The sequence below is a fragment of the Triticum urartu genome, chromosome 3 (genome assembly GCF_003073215.2).
Source record: "Triticum urartu cultivar G1812 chromosome 3, Tu2.1, whole genome shotgun sequence".
In the NCBI taxonomy this organism is placed as follows: domain Eukaryota; kingdom Viridiplantae; phylum Streptophyta; class Magnoliopsida; order Poales; family Poaceae; genus Triticum; species Triticum urartu.
In genome coordinates, this window is record NC_053024.1 from 598,363,335 (window position 1) to 598,382,990 (window position 19,656).

General features: G+C 46.9%; 3 protein-coding genes across 3 annotated transcripts; 1 reads left to right on the top strand and 2 right to left on the bottom strand.

Moving 5' to 3' along the window:
• Window positions 1–6,870: 6,870 nt before the first annotated feature.
• LOC125545247 (guanine nucleotide-binding protein subunit beta-like protein A) lies at window positions 6,871–8,839 on the bottom strand. The gene is made up of 2 exons (XM_048709140.1): window positions 7,868–8,839; window positions 6,871–7,180 (listed from the first exon to the last, which is right to left on the bottom strand). The coding sequence occupies exons 1-2, from the start codon at window positions 8,750–8,752 to the stop codon at window positions 7,067–7,069; spliced, it is 999 nt and encodes a 332-aa protein (XP_048565097.1). The 5' UTR covers window positions 8,753–8,839; the 3' UTR covers window positions 6,871–7,066.
• A 1,521-nt stretch (window positions 8,840–10,360) lies between these two features.
• On the top strand, window positions 10,361–13,259 carry LOC125545249. Its single transcript, XM_048709142.1, has 8 exons — window positions 10,361–10,985; window positions 11,273–11,534; window positions 11,944–12,015; window positions 12,155–12,222; window positions 12,309–12,450; window positions 12,547–12,627; window positions 12,727–12,819; window positions 12,899–13,259. The coding sequence occupies exons 2-8, from the start codon at window positions 11,307–11,309 to the stop codon at window positions 12,998–13,000; spliced, it is 786 nt and encodes a 261-aa protein (XP_048565099.1). The 5' UTR covers window positions 10,361–10,985; window positions 11,273–11,306; the 3' UTR covers window positions 13,001–13,259.
• Window positions 13,260–13,400: 141 nt separating this feature from the next.
• LOC125545248 (EEF1A lysine methyltransferase 2-like) lies at window positions 13,401–19,378 on the bottom strand. The gene is made up of 7 exons (XM_048709141.1): window positions 18,953–19,378; window positions 17,852–17,977; window positions 17,106–17,297; window positions 16,635–16,731; window positions 14,793–14,896; window positions 13,907–13,958; window positions 13,401–13,822 (listed from the first exon to the last, which is right to left on the bottom strand). The coding sequence occupies exons 1-7, from the start codon at window positions 19,240–19,242 to the stop codon at window positions 13,610–13,612; spliced, it is 1,074 nt and encodes a 357-aa protein (XP_048565098.1). The 5' UTR covers window positions 19,243–19,378; the 3' UTR covers window positions 13,401–13,609.
• Window positions 19,379–19,656: the final 278 nt, after the last annotated feature.

Genomic DNA, 19,656 nt, shown 5'->3' on the forward strand with positions numbered 1-19,656 from the left:
TAATGGTCCCATTAATGAATTGGTTTATGTCAAGCAACCCCCCGGGTTCGAGGATCCCTACTTTCCGGATCATGTGTATCAACTCGATAAGGCACTCTATGGCCTTAAAACAAGCCCCACGTGCGTGGTATGACCACCTTACCGAGTTGTTACAAGACCCTGGTTTTGAAGTTGGGCTAATCGACCCCACTCTTTTTACTAAGAAGGTCAAAGGGGAGTTGTTTGTGTGCCAATTATATGTTGATGATATTATCTTTGGTTCCCCTAACAAATCTTTCAATGAGGAATTTGCCGCTCTCATGACCTCAAAGTTCGAGATGTCTTTCATGGGAGAGTTGAAGTTCTTTCTAGGGTTCAAAGTGAAGCAAAGAAGAGAAGGAACCTTCATCAATCAAGCCAAATATACTCAAGACATGCTCAAAAGATTCAAGCTAAGTGATGTCAAGCCGGCTTCCACTCCCATGCCCACCAAGTGCCAACTTGACATAGATCCCAATGGTAAAGCGGTGGATCAAAAGGTATATCGCTCCATGATAGGTTCCTTGCTTTACCTTTGTGCATCTAGACCGGATATCATGTTGAGTGTGGGAATTTGTGCACATTTTCAAGCCGCACCTAAGGAAAGTCACTATGTGGCGGTCAAACGAATCTTTCGATATTTGGCTCATACCCCAAACTTTGGCCTATGGTACCCAAGAGGGGCAAACTTCAAGCTTGTAGGGTATTCGGATTCTGATTGGGCGGGAGACAAAGTGGATAGGAAGTCCACTTCCGGAGGGTGCCAATTTCTTGGTTGCTCTTTGGTAAGTTGGTCTTCCAAAAAGCAAAGTTGTGTGTCTCTCTCGTCCACCGAAGCGGAGTATGTGGCGGCCGGTAGTTGCTGTGCACAACTCTTATGGATGAGGCAAACTTTAAAGGATTACGGTGTCATTTGTGACAAAGTGCCTCTTTGGTGTGACAATGAAAGTGCCATCAAGATCTCTCTCAACCCGGTGCAACACTTCAAGACGAAGCATATTGAGATTTGGTATCACTTCATCCGGGATCACATTAGGCGAGGAGAGATCGAGCTCAACTATGTCAACACTCATGATAACCTTGCAGATATCTTCACGAAGCCTTCGCGAGTTAAGGCATGAGCTAAATATCATTGATTCGAGCAATGTTGCTTGAACCCTTGCACACCCCACCATACTCAACGTGTTGTCCTGTTTAGATGTAGGCATGGACATAGGGGGAGTGATGTTCTCTCAATGAACTCTCCCCCCCCCCCCATTATGCATAAATCGATCAAGTCTTTCACATTAGCCATGTTTGATGATACTTGTGCTTCAAAGACGAGTTTTGGTCATGGACCCAAGGATAATTCTTCGCGGTGCCATACCAATTGACTCAAACATAGGTGACTACGGCCACCGCCCTCTCTTTGGAGAGGTGGTGTCTCGTGTTTGTTTCGTTTGTCGTGTGCCTTTCTGGCTTTGTGTGTTGCGTGGTCTTGTGGTGTTGTGTTGGCTCGGAGTGTTTGTGCAAAGACCCAGTTTTTCGTGTGCTCGAAACGTGCATCTTCTTGAGCTCACGGTACTACCGCGGCTGGCCGTGATACTACCACTTTGGGAGGCACGGTACTACCGCGCCACAGCACGGTACTACCGCTCAGGTGCGGTACTTCGGAAGTACCATGCCGGGAGGTACTACCGCGTTGGGACACGGTACTACCGCGCCGTCGAGGGAGCTTGGGGGTTATGACTCGGGCAGGGGAGTTCCAACTCCCCATGCCCATTCATTTATCTCTCTCCCCACGTCTCTCTCTCTCTCGCTCAAGAACGGCGTCGGAGGCCCTCGCCGGATCTCCGTCTCCGGCCACTCTCCTCGGATTCCGACCGGTGGGATCGTTCCCCACCACTTCCTCTTGCCATGGACCAAGGTTTTTCCCCCAAATCCCTCTTTTTCTTGGTTGTTCTCTTGCTTCTAGGTTTTTGGGGAGAAACTTGTTGTTCTTGAGATTTTAGGCCAAATCTATGCAAGAATAGGATGTAGGAGAGTCGTGATGCGTAGGAATCATACTTGATATGCTGTCTTGTGGTAGCTTTGTCCAACCGTAGTACCGCCGTAGTTTCACGGGCTTATCTCAGATTTGAACTCGTTCAGATCTGACGCGGTGCGGTACTACCGTGTCTGATGTGCGGTACTATCGCCCGTCAGGTGCAGTACTGCCGTGCTAGCTTGTGCGGTACTACCGCTCAGCAGACGCGGTAGTACCGCGCTAGCTGAGGCGCTAAGGTCGTACTACTGCTCCTAGACCCGGTACTACTGTGACCTTGCACGGTACTACCGCGTCTAAGAGCAGTACTACTATCTTAGCTTCGCAGCACTTGGCAGTACTACCGTAGGGATCAAATCTCTCTCTAGGCATTTATCATGTGTGATTTCTGCTTGTTTCTCTTGCTTTGTTGTGGTCTTTGCATTAATCCCTCTTGGTTTTTGTGGGTGTTTTGCGTTTTTGTGTCTCAGGTGGTGGCTCTTGCCGTTCCAATCCCAGTCGTGACACTGGCTCCAAGCGTCTACGCAACCCCCAAGATGAAGCCCCAGAGGGCTCCAATGCCCCCAAGCGCAATGTCAAGACCACTGCCAGCAAGCAAAAGGAACCTGCTAAGGGCATGGACGAGATTTCTGTCTCTGAGTATGTCGAACGCCGGAGGATCAATCCCTATGTGACTCCTTGGGCTGTGCTCAGAGGCACCGAGATGTTCTGGAACAAGCAACAGGTTCTCATCTATCTGGATGTGATCAAGAGCAAGCAGAATACCTTCGTGGATGTCAAGTGGATAGACATGCATCATATGCGGAAGGACAAGTTTCGTGACTATTTTGGAGAGGCTCTAGACTTGGTGGAGCAGTTTGCTATTGAGCCGGTGATCTCTTTTCACCATGACTATGACCCTGAGCTCATCTGTCAGTTATTTGCCTCAGTGTACTTTCATCCTGGGGAGGAGCGGAGGATGACCTGGATGACCAACGGCCGTCAGCTATCTGCTACATGGAAAGAGTTCATGGATCTGCTGCACATTCCTGATGACGGGCTTCACACCCCCGTTGGTGTTCGCCCCCATGCCAACTCTGAGTCTGCCAACAAGAACCTGCTTCAGCCTTTCCTTGTTGAGAAGGTGCTCCCTAATGGCAAGTCAACTTGGGTATTGAACTCCTTTCTGGATATCATGCATCGCATCTTCCGCAACACTCTGTTCCCACGCATTGGCGACAAGGACAAGATCCATGCATATCTAGTGGACATGTTGCTCCTGTGTGCAGAGGCACGTTCTTCTCAGACTCAGCCACTTGATGTCTCACACATCATGTGGTGTGAGCTTCGATTTGCGGTGTTCACTCGCAAGGTACCTATCTATGGACCGTACCTGTTTCTGCTGCTCTCCACCACTTGGGAGAAGATGTACCCGGGTGATGAGTTCCTTGCTCCAGACTGGATTCGCCATGAGTCCATCAGCCTCCGCGTCAAGCCCAACTGGGCCAACACCACTCCCCGTGCTGAGGCCTCTTCTGCTAGGAGGGATGCTAGTGAGGAGGAGGCTGCTGCTGAGAATGTTGCTGAGGACCGTGCTGCTAGGTCCACCACTCCTTCCTCTGAGCCGTCATGGGCCAAGAAGCTAAAGGACAAGATGAAGACTCTCTTCTGCATGCAGGCAAAGGGACAGTACAGGGCTCACGTGGCTGACAAGGAGAGTCGCCGCCGTGATAAGAAGGTTATGAGGCTCTTTGGAGAAGATGTGTTTGGCGGGTCTGAGGACGTCATCACACCTGAGGCTGCCTGGATGTCAAAGCAGGGATACAAGTGGATCAGTTCAGAGGATGACTTCGAGGAGACTATCCCCGCCGCTGAGTCTGACGAGGAGCACGAGGAGCAGTGGGATGACTTCTCTGCCTGAGCCACCCCGTGTGTGTAGGTGTCCTCTCTGCCTTTTTGGCGTCTCGATGCAAAGAGGGAGAGAGTGTAGGAATTTGCGTTGTGTCATGCTTGGTGCGTTTGTTTGCTTTGTCTTTTGGACCTTGTTTGTGCTTGTTTGCTCTTGTTTGGGTTGTGCTTTCGAGACCTTTCCTCATATGGTGTAAGACATATGCACTTTATCTATCGTAGTTAACTTATGTTTGTGCTATCTTGTCTAGTGATAGATATGCCTTATCTCTATAATATAGGGGGAGCTTTGATCCTAGTATTCGTGTGCCGTGCAGTCCAAAGCACTCATCCAGGTGGCACACATCTAGGGGGAGCCCGTCTATATTCTAGAGAGGAGGGGTTTGCATTTACTTAATATTATTTTCCTTGTGCAAATCCCAGTATTGTCATCAATCCACCAAAAAGGGGGAAACTGTAAGGGCATATTTATCCCTAAGTGTTTTGGTGATTGATGACAACGCATTTGCGGACTAATCGTGTGCCTTGAGTATTCCAGACACTTCATTGCTAGGCACAAGACGGTTGGGTGCCCCTCGAAGACTGATGAATACGGCGTCTTTTCTACATTTCTTTTTGGTGGATTTGAGTCATAGGAAAGCCGTACTATTAAGAGGGGGTCCGCATTGGAAAGGTTTGGGTGGAATCACCACGTACACGTCTCCTTCTTGCCTCCTCCTTTTCCTTGGAGCTTCCTCCGTTTTCTTGCCTCCCTTGTCTGGCTGCTGTGGTTGGTCGCGGTAGTACTGCTCCCAGGAAAACGGTAGTACCGTAGGCATCTGCGGTAGTACCGCGCGGTGGCGCGGTAGTACCGCAGGTGCCCACGGTAGTACCGCTCCCTTGGAGCCGCACTACCACTGCCCACCAGGCTAGTGCCGCCCCTTTGCGGTAGTAGGGGCGGATGTAATTTTTTACATCCGCACCTACCGCGGTAGTACCGTTTTCGTCGAGCGGTAGTACCGCGCTATGCAGTCAGGCAGTAGTACCGCCCCTCGGCGGTACTACTGTGTCGAGTTTTTGCTACTTCCGTTTCTTTGCAGAAGTAGGCACGGAAGTTCCCTTCCCCCTGGCTGGGGGTTTTTGCCTTGCGGTAGTACCGCATGGGGGGCGCGGTAGTACCGCGCGTGCAGAAGTACCGCCCCCAGCTCATGCGCGTCTGTTTATCTTTACTGTCGCTGGGGTTGCGGCAGTACCGTGGGTCGGTACGGTAGTACCGCACAGCCGTGCGGTAGTACCGCTTGGTTGCAAGCAGTAGTACCGCGCGGCCTTGCGGTAGTACCGCTGGCCAGGCGCGGTAGTACGCTGGCTGCGGGCTGGTTGGTGGGTAACGGTTGGATCCTTTTCCCACACTATATAAGGGGTCCCCTTCTTCTCCGTTGACTTACCTCTTCCACCCTAAGCTCCATTATTGCTCTAAGCTCCATTTTCGCCCGATCTCACTCCCTAGCCGACCAAACTTGTTGATTTGCTCGGGAGTGGTTGAGAAGGCCTCGATCTACACTTCCACCAAGAGATATTTGATTCCCCCCACTAATCCCTTGCGGATCTTGTTACTCTTGGTTGTTTGAGCATCCTAGACGGTTGAGGTCACCGCAAAGCCATAGTCCATTGTGGTGAAGTTTCGTGGTGTCGTTGGGAGCCTCCAATTAAGTTGTGGATATTGCCCCAACCTAGTTTGTAAATGTTCGGTCGCCGCCTCCAATGGCACCAATAGTGGAATTATGGCATCTCGCATTGTGTGAGCGCGTGAGAAGAATACGGTGGCCCTAGTGGCTTCTTGAAGAGCATTGTGCCTCCACACCGCTCCAACGAAGACATACTTCCTCTCAAAGGGAAGGAACTTCGGCAACACATCATCGTCTCCACCGTCTCCACTCTTGGTTATCTCGTGTCTTTACTTGTGCAAACTTTTTGTTTCATATATCTTGCTTGCTTGTATTCCTATCCTTGTTGCATCATATAGGTTGTTCACCTAGTTGCATATCTATACAACCTACTTTAATGCAAAGTTTAAATTGTTAAAGAAAAGCTAAAAATTGTTAGTTGCCTATTCACCCCCCTCCCCCTCTAGTCAACCATATCGATCCTTTCAGCCTGGTTTGTGAATCCTTTTTTATGGACCGTGTGGCATCGTTGGATCCGTTGTACCGCCAGCAATATGCCACCCAAAAGAAGAATGGAGGGCCAACGGCCGTAGTTGAGCATGAAGGAGAGAAGCGACCGAGGGCAAGACCAACTCCAAGGTGGACGAGGAGCGTGATGCGGCATCGTTCGCCTTGCAACAAACTTTGCAAGGCATGATGACCCAAAAGGAAGCACGAGACGAGAGGAAGGTCTACATCAAGTTCCAAACAAAGATGCTCGAGATGAAGGAGACCATCAAAAGGAGGAAGCTTGAGACTGAGGAGGCCGTCCAAACGAAGAAGCTCGAGACTGAAGCGACCAATGTTCTCATTGCGAAAGTGGAGATCATGGCGCTGGAGTTGAGAAGACGTCACTAAGGAGAAGGGTTTGGTTCGAGAAGAAACAAAAGCGATGCTAAATGACTGAGCTACGGCCAAGGGCAAGCTAAATTATTGATGAATACTTTGACGCTATGGCCGCGGCCTATTTCAGTTTTTAATTATTTGCTCCGGTGCCTGCGGCTGCAGTCGTGAGGAGTTGGCCTCAGTGGAGCAGCGCGCCGTTCTACATAGCAGTTGCGGATCGTATGCGCTCCTAATTAACGCAACCTAGGGGACTAGAAGCGGAAGCACGACAACAGCCACATAATTAACATCAGGCGGCAATTCAGAGTTCATACAGCATCAGCGACTCATATTATTAGATCACAGGAAATTGCAGGTCATTTGACATCATTCTTAGAAAATCCCTCGACATAACAAGCAGCAACACTGGTTCCATGATTCACGAGACAATATATTGAACAGCCAAAACCAACAAACGATGCATTATCCATGAGATCATGACTGCGGCTAAGACACAGATAGTAAATTAAGCAGAAGTACCAAGGCAGATATTACGCCTCAAGACAGTCAAAAAAAGAAGATACCACAGCCGTTTTACCAGAACAGAGGCCACTAAAACAAGATACATAATCTAGCTAGAGTAGCTGAACCCCGAGATCTTGTAGATGCGGATAGTTCCATCGGTGTAACCAGCATAGAGAGTGCTGCCATCCGCGCTCCAGCTCAAGCAAGTGCAGTAGAGCATCTGGGCAAACAGTATGAAGCATATTAAGAAGCACCCAACAGACGATAGATTTTAACTTAATGTAGCAACTCTCAAATTTTAAAATGAGTTCGTAAAAACAGAACCAGTCAATTTAGCTATGCATTAGAACAAATGCACAACAAGTGCCTGTGCTTCCTACAAGTACCTCGCTTGACAATACAATGCAGCCTTAAGTTAGATGGGCAGGCAGCACCAGGGAAGATGAACATAAAACATTTCATAACAATGTATGAAAAATAACCAACAGAACAAGCACATCCATGTACATTCCATGAATAAGAAAAGTACTGGTAGTGAACTTGCTATTTCTTTTTATGCCTGCATTAAAGCTCTTTATCAATTTGGCAACTTAAGTCAACCAGTTCTAGCTTAAAGAACAAAATAGCACAACTATGCAAGCTTTCAGCTGCATTATATAATGCGGTGAATCAAAACCCTCACTGGTAATGTTCAGAACCTATGCTAAATTCATCATTCCAACATGAAACTAATACGTTGTAAATCATAAATTAGACTACCACAATAAATACAGATGATAGAATGTAACAGATCTACATAGCCACAAGGGTAAGCTGGTCATACAAACAACACATTTACAAATTAACCAATAGTAAACAATCAAAGAAACACGGAAATAAGGAGTGATAGTGGGAATAGGAAATAAACCTGCTTCGTGGAGACAGGGACCTCGGGCCTAAGGTCCTGCACGATGTGCTTTGACTCAAGATCCCAGATCTTGATGGAATCCTGTGTCGCCGCGCAGAGCCAGTAGCGGTTGGGCGAGAAGCAAAGTGAGTTGATAATGGATCCCGCATCCAGCGAGTAGAGTCTCTTGCCCTCGGTCAAATCCCACAGCAAGGTGACGCCATCCTTGCCACCAGACGCGCAGAGCGAACCGTCTGGGCTGACTGCGACGGCGCTAACATAGCCACCATGACCATCAAGAGTGCAGCGGAGCTTGCAGTTGGTGAGGTTCCAGACCTTGACGGAGCGGTCCCATGAGCCCGAGACGATGGTCGGGGCGAAGTTGTTGGGTGAGAAACGGACGCAGGACACCCAGCCAGTGTGGCCCTCGCCGCCTCCGAGGTCACCGCCGATGGTGTACTTGCACTCACCGAGGGTGTTCCAGAGCTTGATGGTGCGGTCGCGGGACGCCGAGACGATCTGTCGGTTGTCAATGGAGAAGGCGACGGAGAGGACGTCCTTCTCGTGGCCGACGAAGCGGCGGGTGGTGACCCCGGTGGAGAGGTCCCAGAGGCGGAGCTCGCCGTCCCAGGATCCGGAGAGCGCGAACTGGCCGTCGGAGCTGAGGACGACGTCCTGGACGAAGTGGCCGTGGCCGGTGAGGCGGCGGAAGGGGACGCCGTACTCGGAGCTGGAGTCCTGGGTGGCCTGGATGGGGTTGGTGAGATCCCAGACGAGCAGCGACTTGTCGCGGGAGGAGGAGACGATGAAGGGCGAGTTGTCGATGGGCGTCGCGATGGCCGTGACCACGTCGTTGTGGCCGCGCATCACGCCGGCGTACACGAGGGACTCCTGCGCTCCGGCCATGGTGGTGGGGCGGAGCGAGCGCTAGGGTTTTGGGGGTGCGGTGGATGCGGCGGCGCAGGCTAGAGATGAGAAGGAAAGCGGGCGGAGAGGGAGGAGGAGGAGTTTATAGTGGGGGCGGGCGTGAGGCGCTAGGGTTTTCGTGGATTAGTGGACTTTGTGCTCAGTTGAGCGGAAATCGTGACCGTCCGATGCACACCGAGAGGGATCTCTGGGCTGCACCCCAGGAGGCCCATTGCAAACGCTGCAGATCGTCTCACTTGCGCATGGGCCTATAGCTTACCATTCTCCTCTTCTCTGCCCCATGGGCTTAATCATCGCTACGGAGGGAAAAGGCAAGAAATGCTTTGGTCCTCTGCATGAGGCGGGAAATGCTTTGCTTCTATGCTCTTGCTTGGGTGAAACATTTAGGTGACCACCACAAGAAAATTCGAGCATAAGATGACTCAAGAAAAGGATCGCGTCATGACATATTAGTATTAGCAGCTACTCCTATCAACTAAGGGGATTTTTTATTAAAAGGATATTCGTACAATTTTTTAAGAATTAGAATCCTTAAGGAGTTTTCCTATGTTGGTTATTTGATTCGTACAATTGAATCATATACATATTGTCCTAAGAAATTCTTTGCACTACATTTCATATAAAATCTTTAATTCACCCAAATATCCTGGAAAAAATCCTTAGTTTTCCGGGAATGTTAAAGAATTGACTTAAGTTTCTTTTTAAGCTTTCCCAGCGAACGCCTAGAATTGCCATGCGTAAACAAATAAAATTGTCATGATGTTCTAAGGGATTTGTTATGCTCTAAAGCGACAATTACCATGTACTTAGTACAGAAAACTGGCAGAAAATTCATCACGCTGCGCACAGTAACTGTCATGCGTTCAATTGGGATCTGACAGTCCGCATTCGCTGGGATTGCCTAAAAAATGACGTTCGCTGATAAGTGGTGTCCTTTTTTTTTTCTATGGTGCAAGCAAAATCATGTAGAGTCCAATCGGACATCCCCATTGTTTTTGCAACCCTGCGAGGCTGCGACTCAATAAGGCAGTGTGGAGAAAGGATCCGTCTTTCTCAAGAAAGAACCCCATGAATGAAATCAAACCGGCGTTCTGCTCTGTGCTGTCCACGTCGCGGTGCCAAGGTGTTCTGCTCTGTGCTGTCCATGGAGAACCGGATGGGCGCTTGTTGAGCACAGAGACAGAAACGGAGTCCTGATCCACCCCCAACCACGTCCGGTTGTCAGATCAACGAAGTAATCACTCGTTGCCGTGGTCGAATGGCAGGGAAAGGGACGTTTCACAGCGGCTCTCGGCCGTTCGTTCCCTGATTGATTGCAGCGGGTCAGCTAAGTGCACAAGTTACCAGGGCAGGGAGGGCCGTGAATCTTGCAAACATGCTCGCCGATGAACGGGATCGATTTTGTACCCCATGAAATTTGGTGCTTTGGCGGCAGCACAAAGGCAGGATCGGTTTCCCAACAATCATGCCAACTCCCAGGTACTTTTCCAGAGCATCTCTGAGTTGGGTTAGCTACCTCCTTTCTCTATCTATGGAAACAAATTCGTCTCCAATCTGTCTATCCTACTATAATCAGGAAACTAATCAACAGGGCACCGTCTATACAGCGGTGGACGAGATAAAAAAGGAACATTTCATTTCACAGATAAGGCAAATGAGGGCCTATCTATCCATCCCGCACTGACGGGAGCAGACAGGTACCCTATCTTGTAGGAGTGCCCAACAAAAAAAAACAATAGTCAGTTACCGGCGGGACGGGACGCCCTGCGAAGATCCGCGGCGCGAATCGCGAGGCCGCCATCAGGTGATTCTTCTCAAAAGAACCAAATAAAACGCAACGGAGGCCAGTAGCGGAGGGGCACCTAACCCATCGATCTCTTGCTTCTCTACTGGATGTTTGGGATCTCCATGTCCCGCCCTGCAAGCGTCCCCCTGCCCTGCTCCTCCCAAGCCCTTCTCCCCTTCTTGATGTTGTTGGCCTGCCTCTCCTACTCTCCTCTTCCTCCTCCCCCCCTGCCGCTCTCCTGGTGGCTTGCATATCATATCCTCCCTCCATTCTTCCTTTCTTCACTCAAGCCAAGCTCTTTGCTTCTTGGGGTTGCCATGCCTCATAATCTCATTCTCACGGCTTGAGAAAAGATCGGGCCTTGCCTTTTCCAGCTGCACCGGCTTGCTTGGCGCGGCCTTCGTCCCATTTGCACCCCCTCCCCAGGTAACATGCAGTTCATGGCCCTTTTCGTGTACCTCCGTGCCTGCCTCCGTGCATGGGCGCATGGCTCTTTTAATTAGCTCCTTTCTGTAAGCAAAGGGGATGTCTGGTGGAATGGAAAGACGCTTCAAAAAGAGCTGCCTTTTCTGCCATCTCGTGTCATGTTCGTGGCATGATTCTTTGTCATGTGGTGCGACTTAACATGGATTGCGTGCGTGGTCTTTGTTCCGGACAAGCTCCTTTTCGATATAGCGTCCCTGAAAAATCATGGATGCTTATGTTATCCACAGCTGTGTTTCAATCGGCAAGGCCATTGATCCGAGGATGGCGGACCACTTCGCGCTCATGACGGGACGGATGATCACGGAGGCGACGCTTCAGGGCGCCATCTTTGATGCCCCTTCCGCGAAGGATGCTTGTGATCATCATGATCCTTCTATTTTTGAGGACGGGAGGACCAAGACTGGTGTCATGGTGGAATGCAGAATCTGCCAAGAAGAAGGTGATCAAGCCTACATGGAGACCCCTTGCTCCTGCAAGGGTAGCCTCAAGGCAAGGCTTTCTGCTCCTCTCCCAGCTTGATCATTCCATATGCTGTCAAATTATCCTTGGTTGTTCAAAGTCTGAGCACCAGAAATAACCTCAAGTTGAAAACCCGCTTATTATTACCTCGTCCATCTTCAACAATGGAACAGAGGTCGCTTTCGTATTAGATACGTCCATATCAAAATGCCACCGGGAGCACAAATTTCTATTTCTGTCTTCCATACCACTATCAGTGAATTATTTCTTCTCTGTTATCGGAACCAAATCGGATTTTTCGAGGGATTCTATCCTTGTGTCGATAGAATCATGATTTTCATGTAGATTCGACCACCCTTTTATTTTTTCCTAGCAGATGCCCATTTAATCCTGCCAGCCAACAGAGGTTTTACTTGAACTAGTTTGTTGCTGCCTGCAGTACGCTCACCACATATGCATCCAGAGGTGGTGTAACGAGAAGGGAGACACCATATGTGAGATATGCTTACAGGTGAGTAATTCTCAACGGAAACCAGAAAGAAGCAGCTGAGTTCAGTTTGCCCTTTACTTCCCTGTAAAGCCATCATCAGTCTTCAGTGCCAAAAGATAGTTTGTTGACTAATTTCTTGTCTTTGCTACCTATGGCACAGCAATTTACACCAAACTACAGTGCCCCTTTGAAGTTGTTTCGGATCGGAAGAAACCAAATTAGCTTCAGGTGTCACTTGGTGCTTAAGATCCTTGGTAATATTTTCATCCAAGAAGGGCCTATCTGACATCCTAGGCCCTCTCTTCTCACTGCAGGAGAGCTGGAGGAACACCAGAGAATCTCAACGCTGGAGAAAACGTTTCCCAAACCGCTGATCATGCTGCCGGCACATCAAGCTTTGACTCTCAATTTTGCAATCCAAAAGGCGTCACCTACTGCCGTGTGATTGCCATCGCCGTAAGTGCTATAGAATGTAAACCTTCCATGCATCTGGCACGAGTACTCATGCTGCAGCCAACTAACGCATGTGTGGTCCGAAACATGCACCTTCAGTTGATGGCTCTGCTGGTGCTCCGTGACGCAATCTCGCTTGTCCTCGGCGGCCCCGAGGTGTACTCGATGGCACTGATCACTGTAAGAGTCTGAATCATGTAACCTGATTAGATCTTTCTATTTTCTTACCCTGAATGTGATTCATGGGCAATTCTGATATGGATTGCGTTGATGAGACAGCTGCTGATGTTCAGAACAGCCGGAGTTGTCATACCCATCTACATTATCTTGATATCAGTTGTCACATTGCTCCATCGGTACAGTCAACACCAGGTCTGTCTTACCCATGTCCAGTCACGTATCTAAAAAACCTCGGTTTCAATCAGAATGTAATGTTTTTATGCTAATGCAGGATGTGCATGGCGCAACGCCAGTTACAGAACCTGTAGGAATTGAGGACACAGAGAGCCTGCCGCCGACGCCACCTCAACAGCATGTCATCAGCATCCAGTAGCAAGCTGCACAAGGAGAATGGTGGTTAGATTCTGTCAAATATTATTAGTCTCCCCCGCAAAAAAAAAATATTATTAGTCTCATTGGATGAAGTTAGCGAGATCGACGCTGGCTGTCATAGGATACAGAAGATGCAAAATCATTGCAAGTGTAAAGATGTTCCGTAGAATTGTACACAAAGCATATACTAGGAACAACACACTTGACTTAACAAGTCATGGAGATGAGAAGTGAAATTGAAGTGGGCATGTGTATATAAAGTTTAAGAAACCCTAGGCAAGTGTGAGTGAGTGTACAGGCTTTCCAACATTCATGGCAGTGAAAATTTTGTGCCCAGCCACAGAAGACACCAGGCACTAAAACGTCTGCATTCTCTTTGGAAAAAGCAGGGAAACTCTGTATGAAAATAGGCAAAAGTTCACGGTTACATAAATAATACAGTACATCATGTCCCTCCTGTTCGTTTACACAACACAAAAATTGCTTCATAAGTGTTCTCTTACTCTCTGTCCTTGTAAACTGGAAAGGACTGCCAGTATAGGCTACAACAACAACCTGAGGATAAAATTGAGCTACAACATAGAGAGAAAAACACTCTTAAGCTGGCCTTTCACGCCCGTTGGAAAGCCACGGTGCACACTTGAGACCCCTCAACTCCGCCAAACATGATGGTAGGATACGTTTGGACATGATCCAAGTATCGGAAGATCTGGTGCGAATCACCTGCACCTCTGTCTGTGTCCTCCTTACCAAATTTCCGCATACCGAACTCTTCTACTTCTTGCAGAAGCTCATCCTTTGTGTGATTACATGATGTTATGACCTGAAGACATAAGCATAAGTTTCAATTCTACAGGACTGGTGTAAGATAAGAGTTTCAGAGAGTTTGCACGGAGAAAGTACTGACCACAAGGCCACCTGGTTCAACCAAGTTTGATATAGATTCCCAATACATCACTCTGAAGCAAAGAAAAAAAAAACACCATAAAGAGAACAATGTTAACTCAACGTGGTACTGATTATTGAATCATACTTGAGATATCTTTAACATAGACTTCTTGTGTATTGGAACCGCATATCCCAAACAAGTTAGGGTAGGCTAGAGGTGAAACCCATAAGATCTCGCGACCAAATCATGGTTCTGGCACATGGATAGCAAGCTTCCACGCACCCCTGTTCATGGCTAGTTCTTTGGTGATACTCCAATCCTTCAAATCTCTCTCTACGGACTCCTCCCATGTCAAATTTGGTCTACCCCGATATCTCTCGACATTATCCGCACGCTTTAGCCATCCGCTATGCACTGGAGCTTTTGGAGGCCTGCGCTGAATATGCCCAAACCATCTCAGACGATGTTGGACAGGCTTCTCTTCAATTGGTGCTACGCCAACTCTATCCTATATGTGCATATACCACATTGCAATGAAATATAACTCACTGGTTGAGTTGTTAAAATCAACACGGTGTGCTGGTAAGCAGTGAAACTCAGCTATCTACTGCACTATGCAGATCTGAAACTAAACTAAATTGAAAGTCGGGCTCATACAGCCTAAAGCCCTAAAGGCTAAAGCTATGCTATTCACTATTACAGAATGCCAACAAATAAAAACTATCCAGATAGGAGACCTAATTTCCAGATTTCTAGCTATTCCAACTCTAGTATGCAAAATTTGCAGGTTCTTGTTAGATAATCAAATCTCACAGAACATATCAACAATATTTAATTCCACAGGCTAAAAGGAAATTTTAAGGGGGTGGCTAACCAAAGAATGACCGAGTCGTAGTTCTTGTACCTTTTTGCACGGCCATCTGGATGCAATCCAATGGCATCCAATGTCCCTTTATCTGTAATAATTTTGAATTTCCTGTCTAACTTTGTCTCAAGTACATCATCGACCTGGTGGAGACAGAAATATGAGTTACTACAGTCGTCAAAACACCATAACTGTAAGTACTTAATAACCATTTGATAAGGGCATCTCCTACTGCCCTCCCCAAACCTGCCCCATTTGTCAGCCCGGACAGTCAGGACTAAAAAAAAAAAATACAGCCCAGCAGGCCTCCCCAAACCTCTCCATTTGTCTGGACTGTCCAGACCGCCCCAAACCCAGCCTACATATGGGGAGGATATGGGGCTGTATGGACATGTCCGCAATGTCAGCCCAAACCCTGGGCCTATCCCAAAATCAACAAAAAAAATGTCCGCCCCCAAATCTAGCTCACTTTCCTCAGCTCGCCGCCCCACCTCCATCCACCATCGCCATGTCTGGATCGGTGGACGACGGCATCGATTGGGAACTCTTGGAGGCAGAGGACGACGAGGACCTCGCCTTTCGCCAATCGAGGGTCGAGACCCAAGGCTGTCTGTCGTCCCCTCCACCCCGGCACGGGTGAAGTGGCAGTGGGCCATCATCGCCGCCCACCGTCCCCGCCGCGGCGCAGTTCGAGCTCCGTCCCTGGCTGCCCGGCACGGGTGGAGCAACGCTGGTCGAGCTCGTCCGAGGCGGCGCCATGGCCCTCCCGCTGGGCGGATCCAGCTCGCGCTGTGTGTTCGGCTCGCACAACGCGTCCTTCTCCTCCGCTCCAGTACCCATGCCATCCTCGTCCGAGGACGAGCAGGTGGTCCACGGCATCCTTTGATGCTCCTTGGCCACGAAGGAGTCTGCCACCTGCCGCCGTCGGAAGAACGCGAAGGCGCTCTGGGAGGGTATCAAGGCTTCGCAATGTGAAGCTGAAAAGGCCGCCCGAGCCAAAGCCCTCGCCAATGAACAAGCCCGCGCCGCCAGAGCCCTCGCCGGACAAGGATTCTAATAACCCCTACGACGCATTCATTCACTTCCACTTCAGAAAACACCTGTGAAGTGTTGATTGTCCTACTGCTATATCCTATGGCTTTGGAATGTGTTGTCTCACGGCTATGTCCTATGTCTTTGAACTATGTTGTACGAACTTGTCCTATGTCCTATGTCAATTGGTTGTGCTAAGAGCAAGTCCAGTTATGGAGGAATAGCAGTAGACAAATGATTAACAAAGAGCTCACCAATTTCAAGAAAAAAAAATGCATGCATGGCAAGTACAGAGTTGAATATCTTTACACTCACAAAGTGAGCCTTTGAATATACATGCAAACTACCACTAGATATTTGATTTCTTCAGTATGTTTGCTCAATTCATGACAATTGATTTTATTTTATGTGGTGGAGCTTTAGGGCTGAATACATTTTCTTCCCGGTAAACTGCACTTTTTGTTGACATTATCTGCCACCAACTGGATACTGTATCTGCTATGACGGAAAAATAGTATACATTCCCCTCGTTTATGGTCTTTCATGCTTTTACTTTTAGGGATGTTAGAAATATAAGTAAAAAAGAGGCGACTTGGGTAAACAAACTATGTAGACTCTTAAGTGTTTGTGCTTTTCTACAAGATGCAAAGATGCTTCTCATTTAGCTAAGACTCGTCGAGACTAGTGAAAGTAGCTATTGTTATCATATGCTCTTTCTTTTTTAGGCTACAGAATATGTAAGAACATGTTAATTACAGTTAAGAAATTTAGAATATAATAACAAAGTGTAGACTTCGTAGACAAATATACAAATATAAGAGGACTTCCATCTGAATACAGTATACTGACCAAAAAACTTATAGTAGTGAACCCATCACGAGCAGCAAGGTTTCTTGCAAGTTCAATGGCTCCTTCACTGTAATCAGTTCCTGTTAAATCTGAAAACCTGAAAAACGAAACTATTCATTCTTTTGCAAACATATGATCTTCAAAATCATAATAAGGGCGACTTTGGCGTTAACAGTGGCTTCCAAAAGCACTGCTTCACTTTAATAAAAACGGAAATATTTAACTAGAACTGAGAACGGGTATTTCGGAAGTAGTCTATTCAGTTCTTAGAAAGTTAGGAATACATTAAAAAAAACATTGCTCTGCGCACATAATTCAAGCAAAACAATTGTATTAACAAACTATGCAACATGATGACATCATTTCTTAAGTACCATATTATTAAATTAGCGTAATTAATTCAATAAACCTTTACTGTGTATAATGGGTATAAACAGGAAAAACATATTTAAGATTACTCATTGTCTGTACCCCTGCTTGGCAAGTGCTTGCAGAAGGAGGCCGTTGCCAGTTCCAAGATCGAGCACGGGGTAGTCAAACAAGTGTTTATCATCAACTTCAAATTTGATGTTGTCATTAGCCGATGAAAGTCCACCTTGGAAAAAGCTTACACACAATTTTTTTGTCCAAATGGCAACAGTATCCATTACATCTGCACCAAACCTACCAAAAGAGAAATATTGTGCTCAGTAGCAACGAATAATAAATAACTCAAGCATTCGATATACTCCGCAAAATAGCACTAGGAACCTTAAAGTATCAATGAAGAATTCAATATTTTCTACAAAATCTCCAGTATTATGTCAATTGTCAATTACGTAAATAAGTGGGTTTTGGTGTGAGTACGTGCCTGTACTCCAGATTCTAAGTTTGAGGAACCAAAAATGAAAAAGTGAGTATGCATGCTCAATGGCTCACTTACATTTTTCTAATGCATGCACTATGTCTATAATACAGATGAACAACGGCTTCATGAAAAAAAATTAGTTGATAATGAAAGAAGAATAAGAATAATAAAGTTTGTATTCAACACAAAATAGAGCTAACATTTTATAATCTGCACTATACAAATTCCAAACAATAAAAACAGTTACATTGTAAAACCAATTAGTGACAGCCTTTTGGCTTTCTTGTAGTAACCGATATGACGTCATGTGATTTTTCTATACAAAATTAGACACTTTCAATCAATATAAAAGAACCTAAAATTTAATTACCATATTTCTCCAGCATGGCCGTGTTCCTGAAAATTTGCGAGATCTTCAGAATAAGAAGCATCCCAATAACTTTGTAGCCCCAACATTGAGCCTTCCTCATTAGGATCTTGGTCATCTTTGTCAGAACTGCCTCGACAGAAGGGTATTTTAGAACATTTTTATGAATTATTGAGAAAATTATACAAATAACAGGCTAGCGAATAGAGTTTTTTTTCTTGTCAAATACATTAATTTGAAGTTGTCGTACAGTTTTATTATTTGGACAACATGTTCACCTACCTTAATACAAGATAAGAAAATTGTTATATTTTAGGTCTGAATACACTTATGCTAATCCCGTGGTGGAGTGATAACATGACATACATTTTATGAATTTCCCACCTTTGTTCATAGCTATACTTAATTAGAAAGTGCATAATGCAAAATGGTAAGCATAACAACCATAATTAGAAACTTTTCTTGGTGGCTATTTATCCACTATGTTCTTCTCATAGCCATTCCAAACTCATATCTATGATAGTTTAGTCGTGCTTCTATTTTGTTTATTGTACTTTAGTTACATGAAAGTAAGGACACCCTTATATTTATATTTAATACTCCCTCTGTTCACAAATTTAATATGTCTAACTTTTTTCTGAATCGGATGTATACAGACACATTTTGGTGTGTTTGTTCACATTTCAGTCCATATGTAGTCCATATTGAAATATCCAAAACATCTTATATTTGTGAACGGAAGGAGTATATGCTTGAGCCATGTGGCAAACCCTGCACCAAAACTCTAAAAAACTCCATACAACTATCTTTTATCTAGATTTTTCTACCATTTGCAACGAGTAATGGTAATAATTTATTCTAGACCATTCATGAAAAATATCTAAACCCCTTTAAATTTCTCCAGAGCTTTGATCTAATATCACCTATAGCAGGCATCTTGATCTTTTTGAGGGCTTACGAATATTCTAGAATGTTATGTATGCATCACATACTCTTAACAGTCACCCCATACTGAAGCTAGAGGAACATTATTATTTCCTGCACAAATCAGTAGATCTACGTTTCAAACTCAGCTAATTTGCATAAAGAAAGAGCGAGGAGTACCAGTAATCAGAGGCAGCGGAGGGGAAGTTCCCGGCGGCCGCCGCCGCGGCGAGCACATCGGCAGCGTCGGCGTAGCGCTGGTCATCGTCTAGCGTGCTCCCGTACTCGCTCCGCACGGACCACGAGTCCGCTGCCACTGACCGCTCGTCGTCCGAAGCCATCTCCAGGCCACCGCTGCCGCCGCCGCCCGCTGTGACGCCGGAGCCGGCGACGGGGAGCGGCAGCTGGGGGCGGGGCGGAGTGCCCTGCGGCAGCTCAGGCTCCTCGGGCGTCAGCCTGATTCCAGCCATGCGGATCGGGCGGGAGATCGCGGCGAGGGGCACGGTGGTACCGGGGTTAGAACTTGGACAGGGAGGCGGCTTGAATTTTAGCAATGCTTGGAGTGGCGATTTGTAACTCGGTCACTTTTGTAGACGGCGGAATGGAATGGTCGCTTGCACAACGTCAGAGCATCTCTAGCTCCGGTACTAGGTTCCGGCAAAACAGATCCGGTAAAATGCGTTCTGCAAATTTAGCAGGTTCTAATAAAGCAGATCCGATAAATTGTGTTCTGCAAATTTAAAAGCATGTTCGCCCTATAAGTAGTTTTGCCACACAATCATAGTTCATACATAGCAAATACATATTGTTGATATTAACCCACGTGGAAAGATGAACTTCAAAGAAAAAAGGATAGCTCCCAACTCAAGCACTTGGAAAGTTTA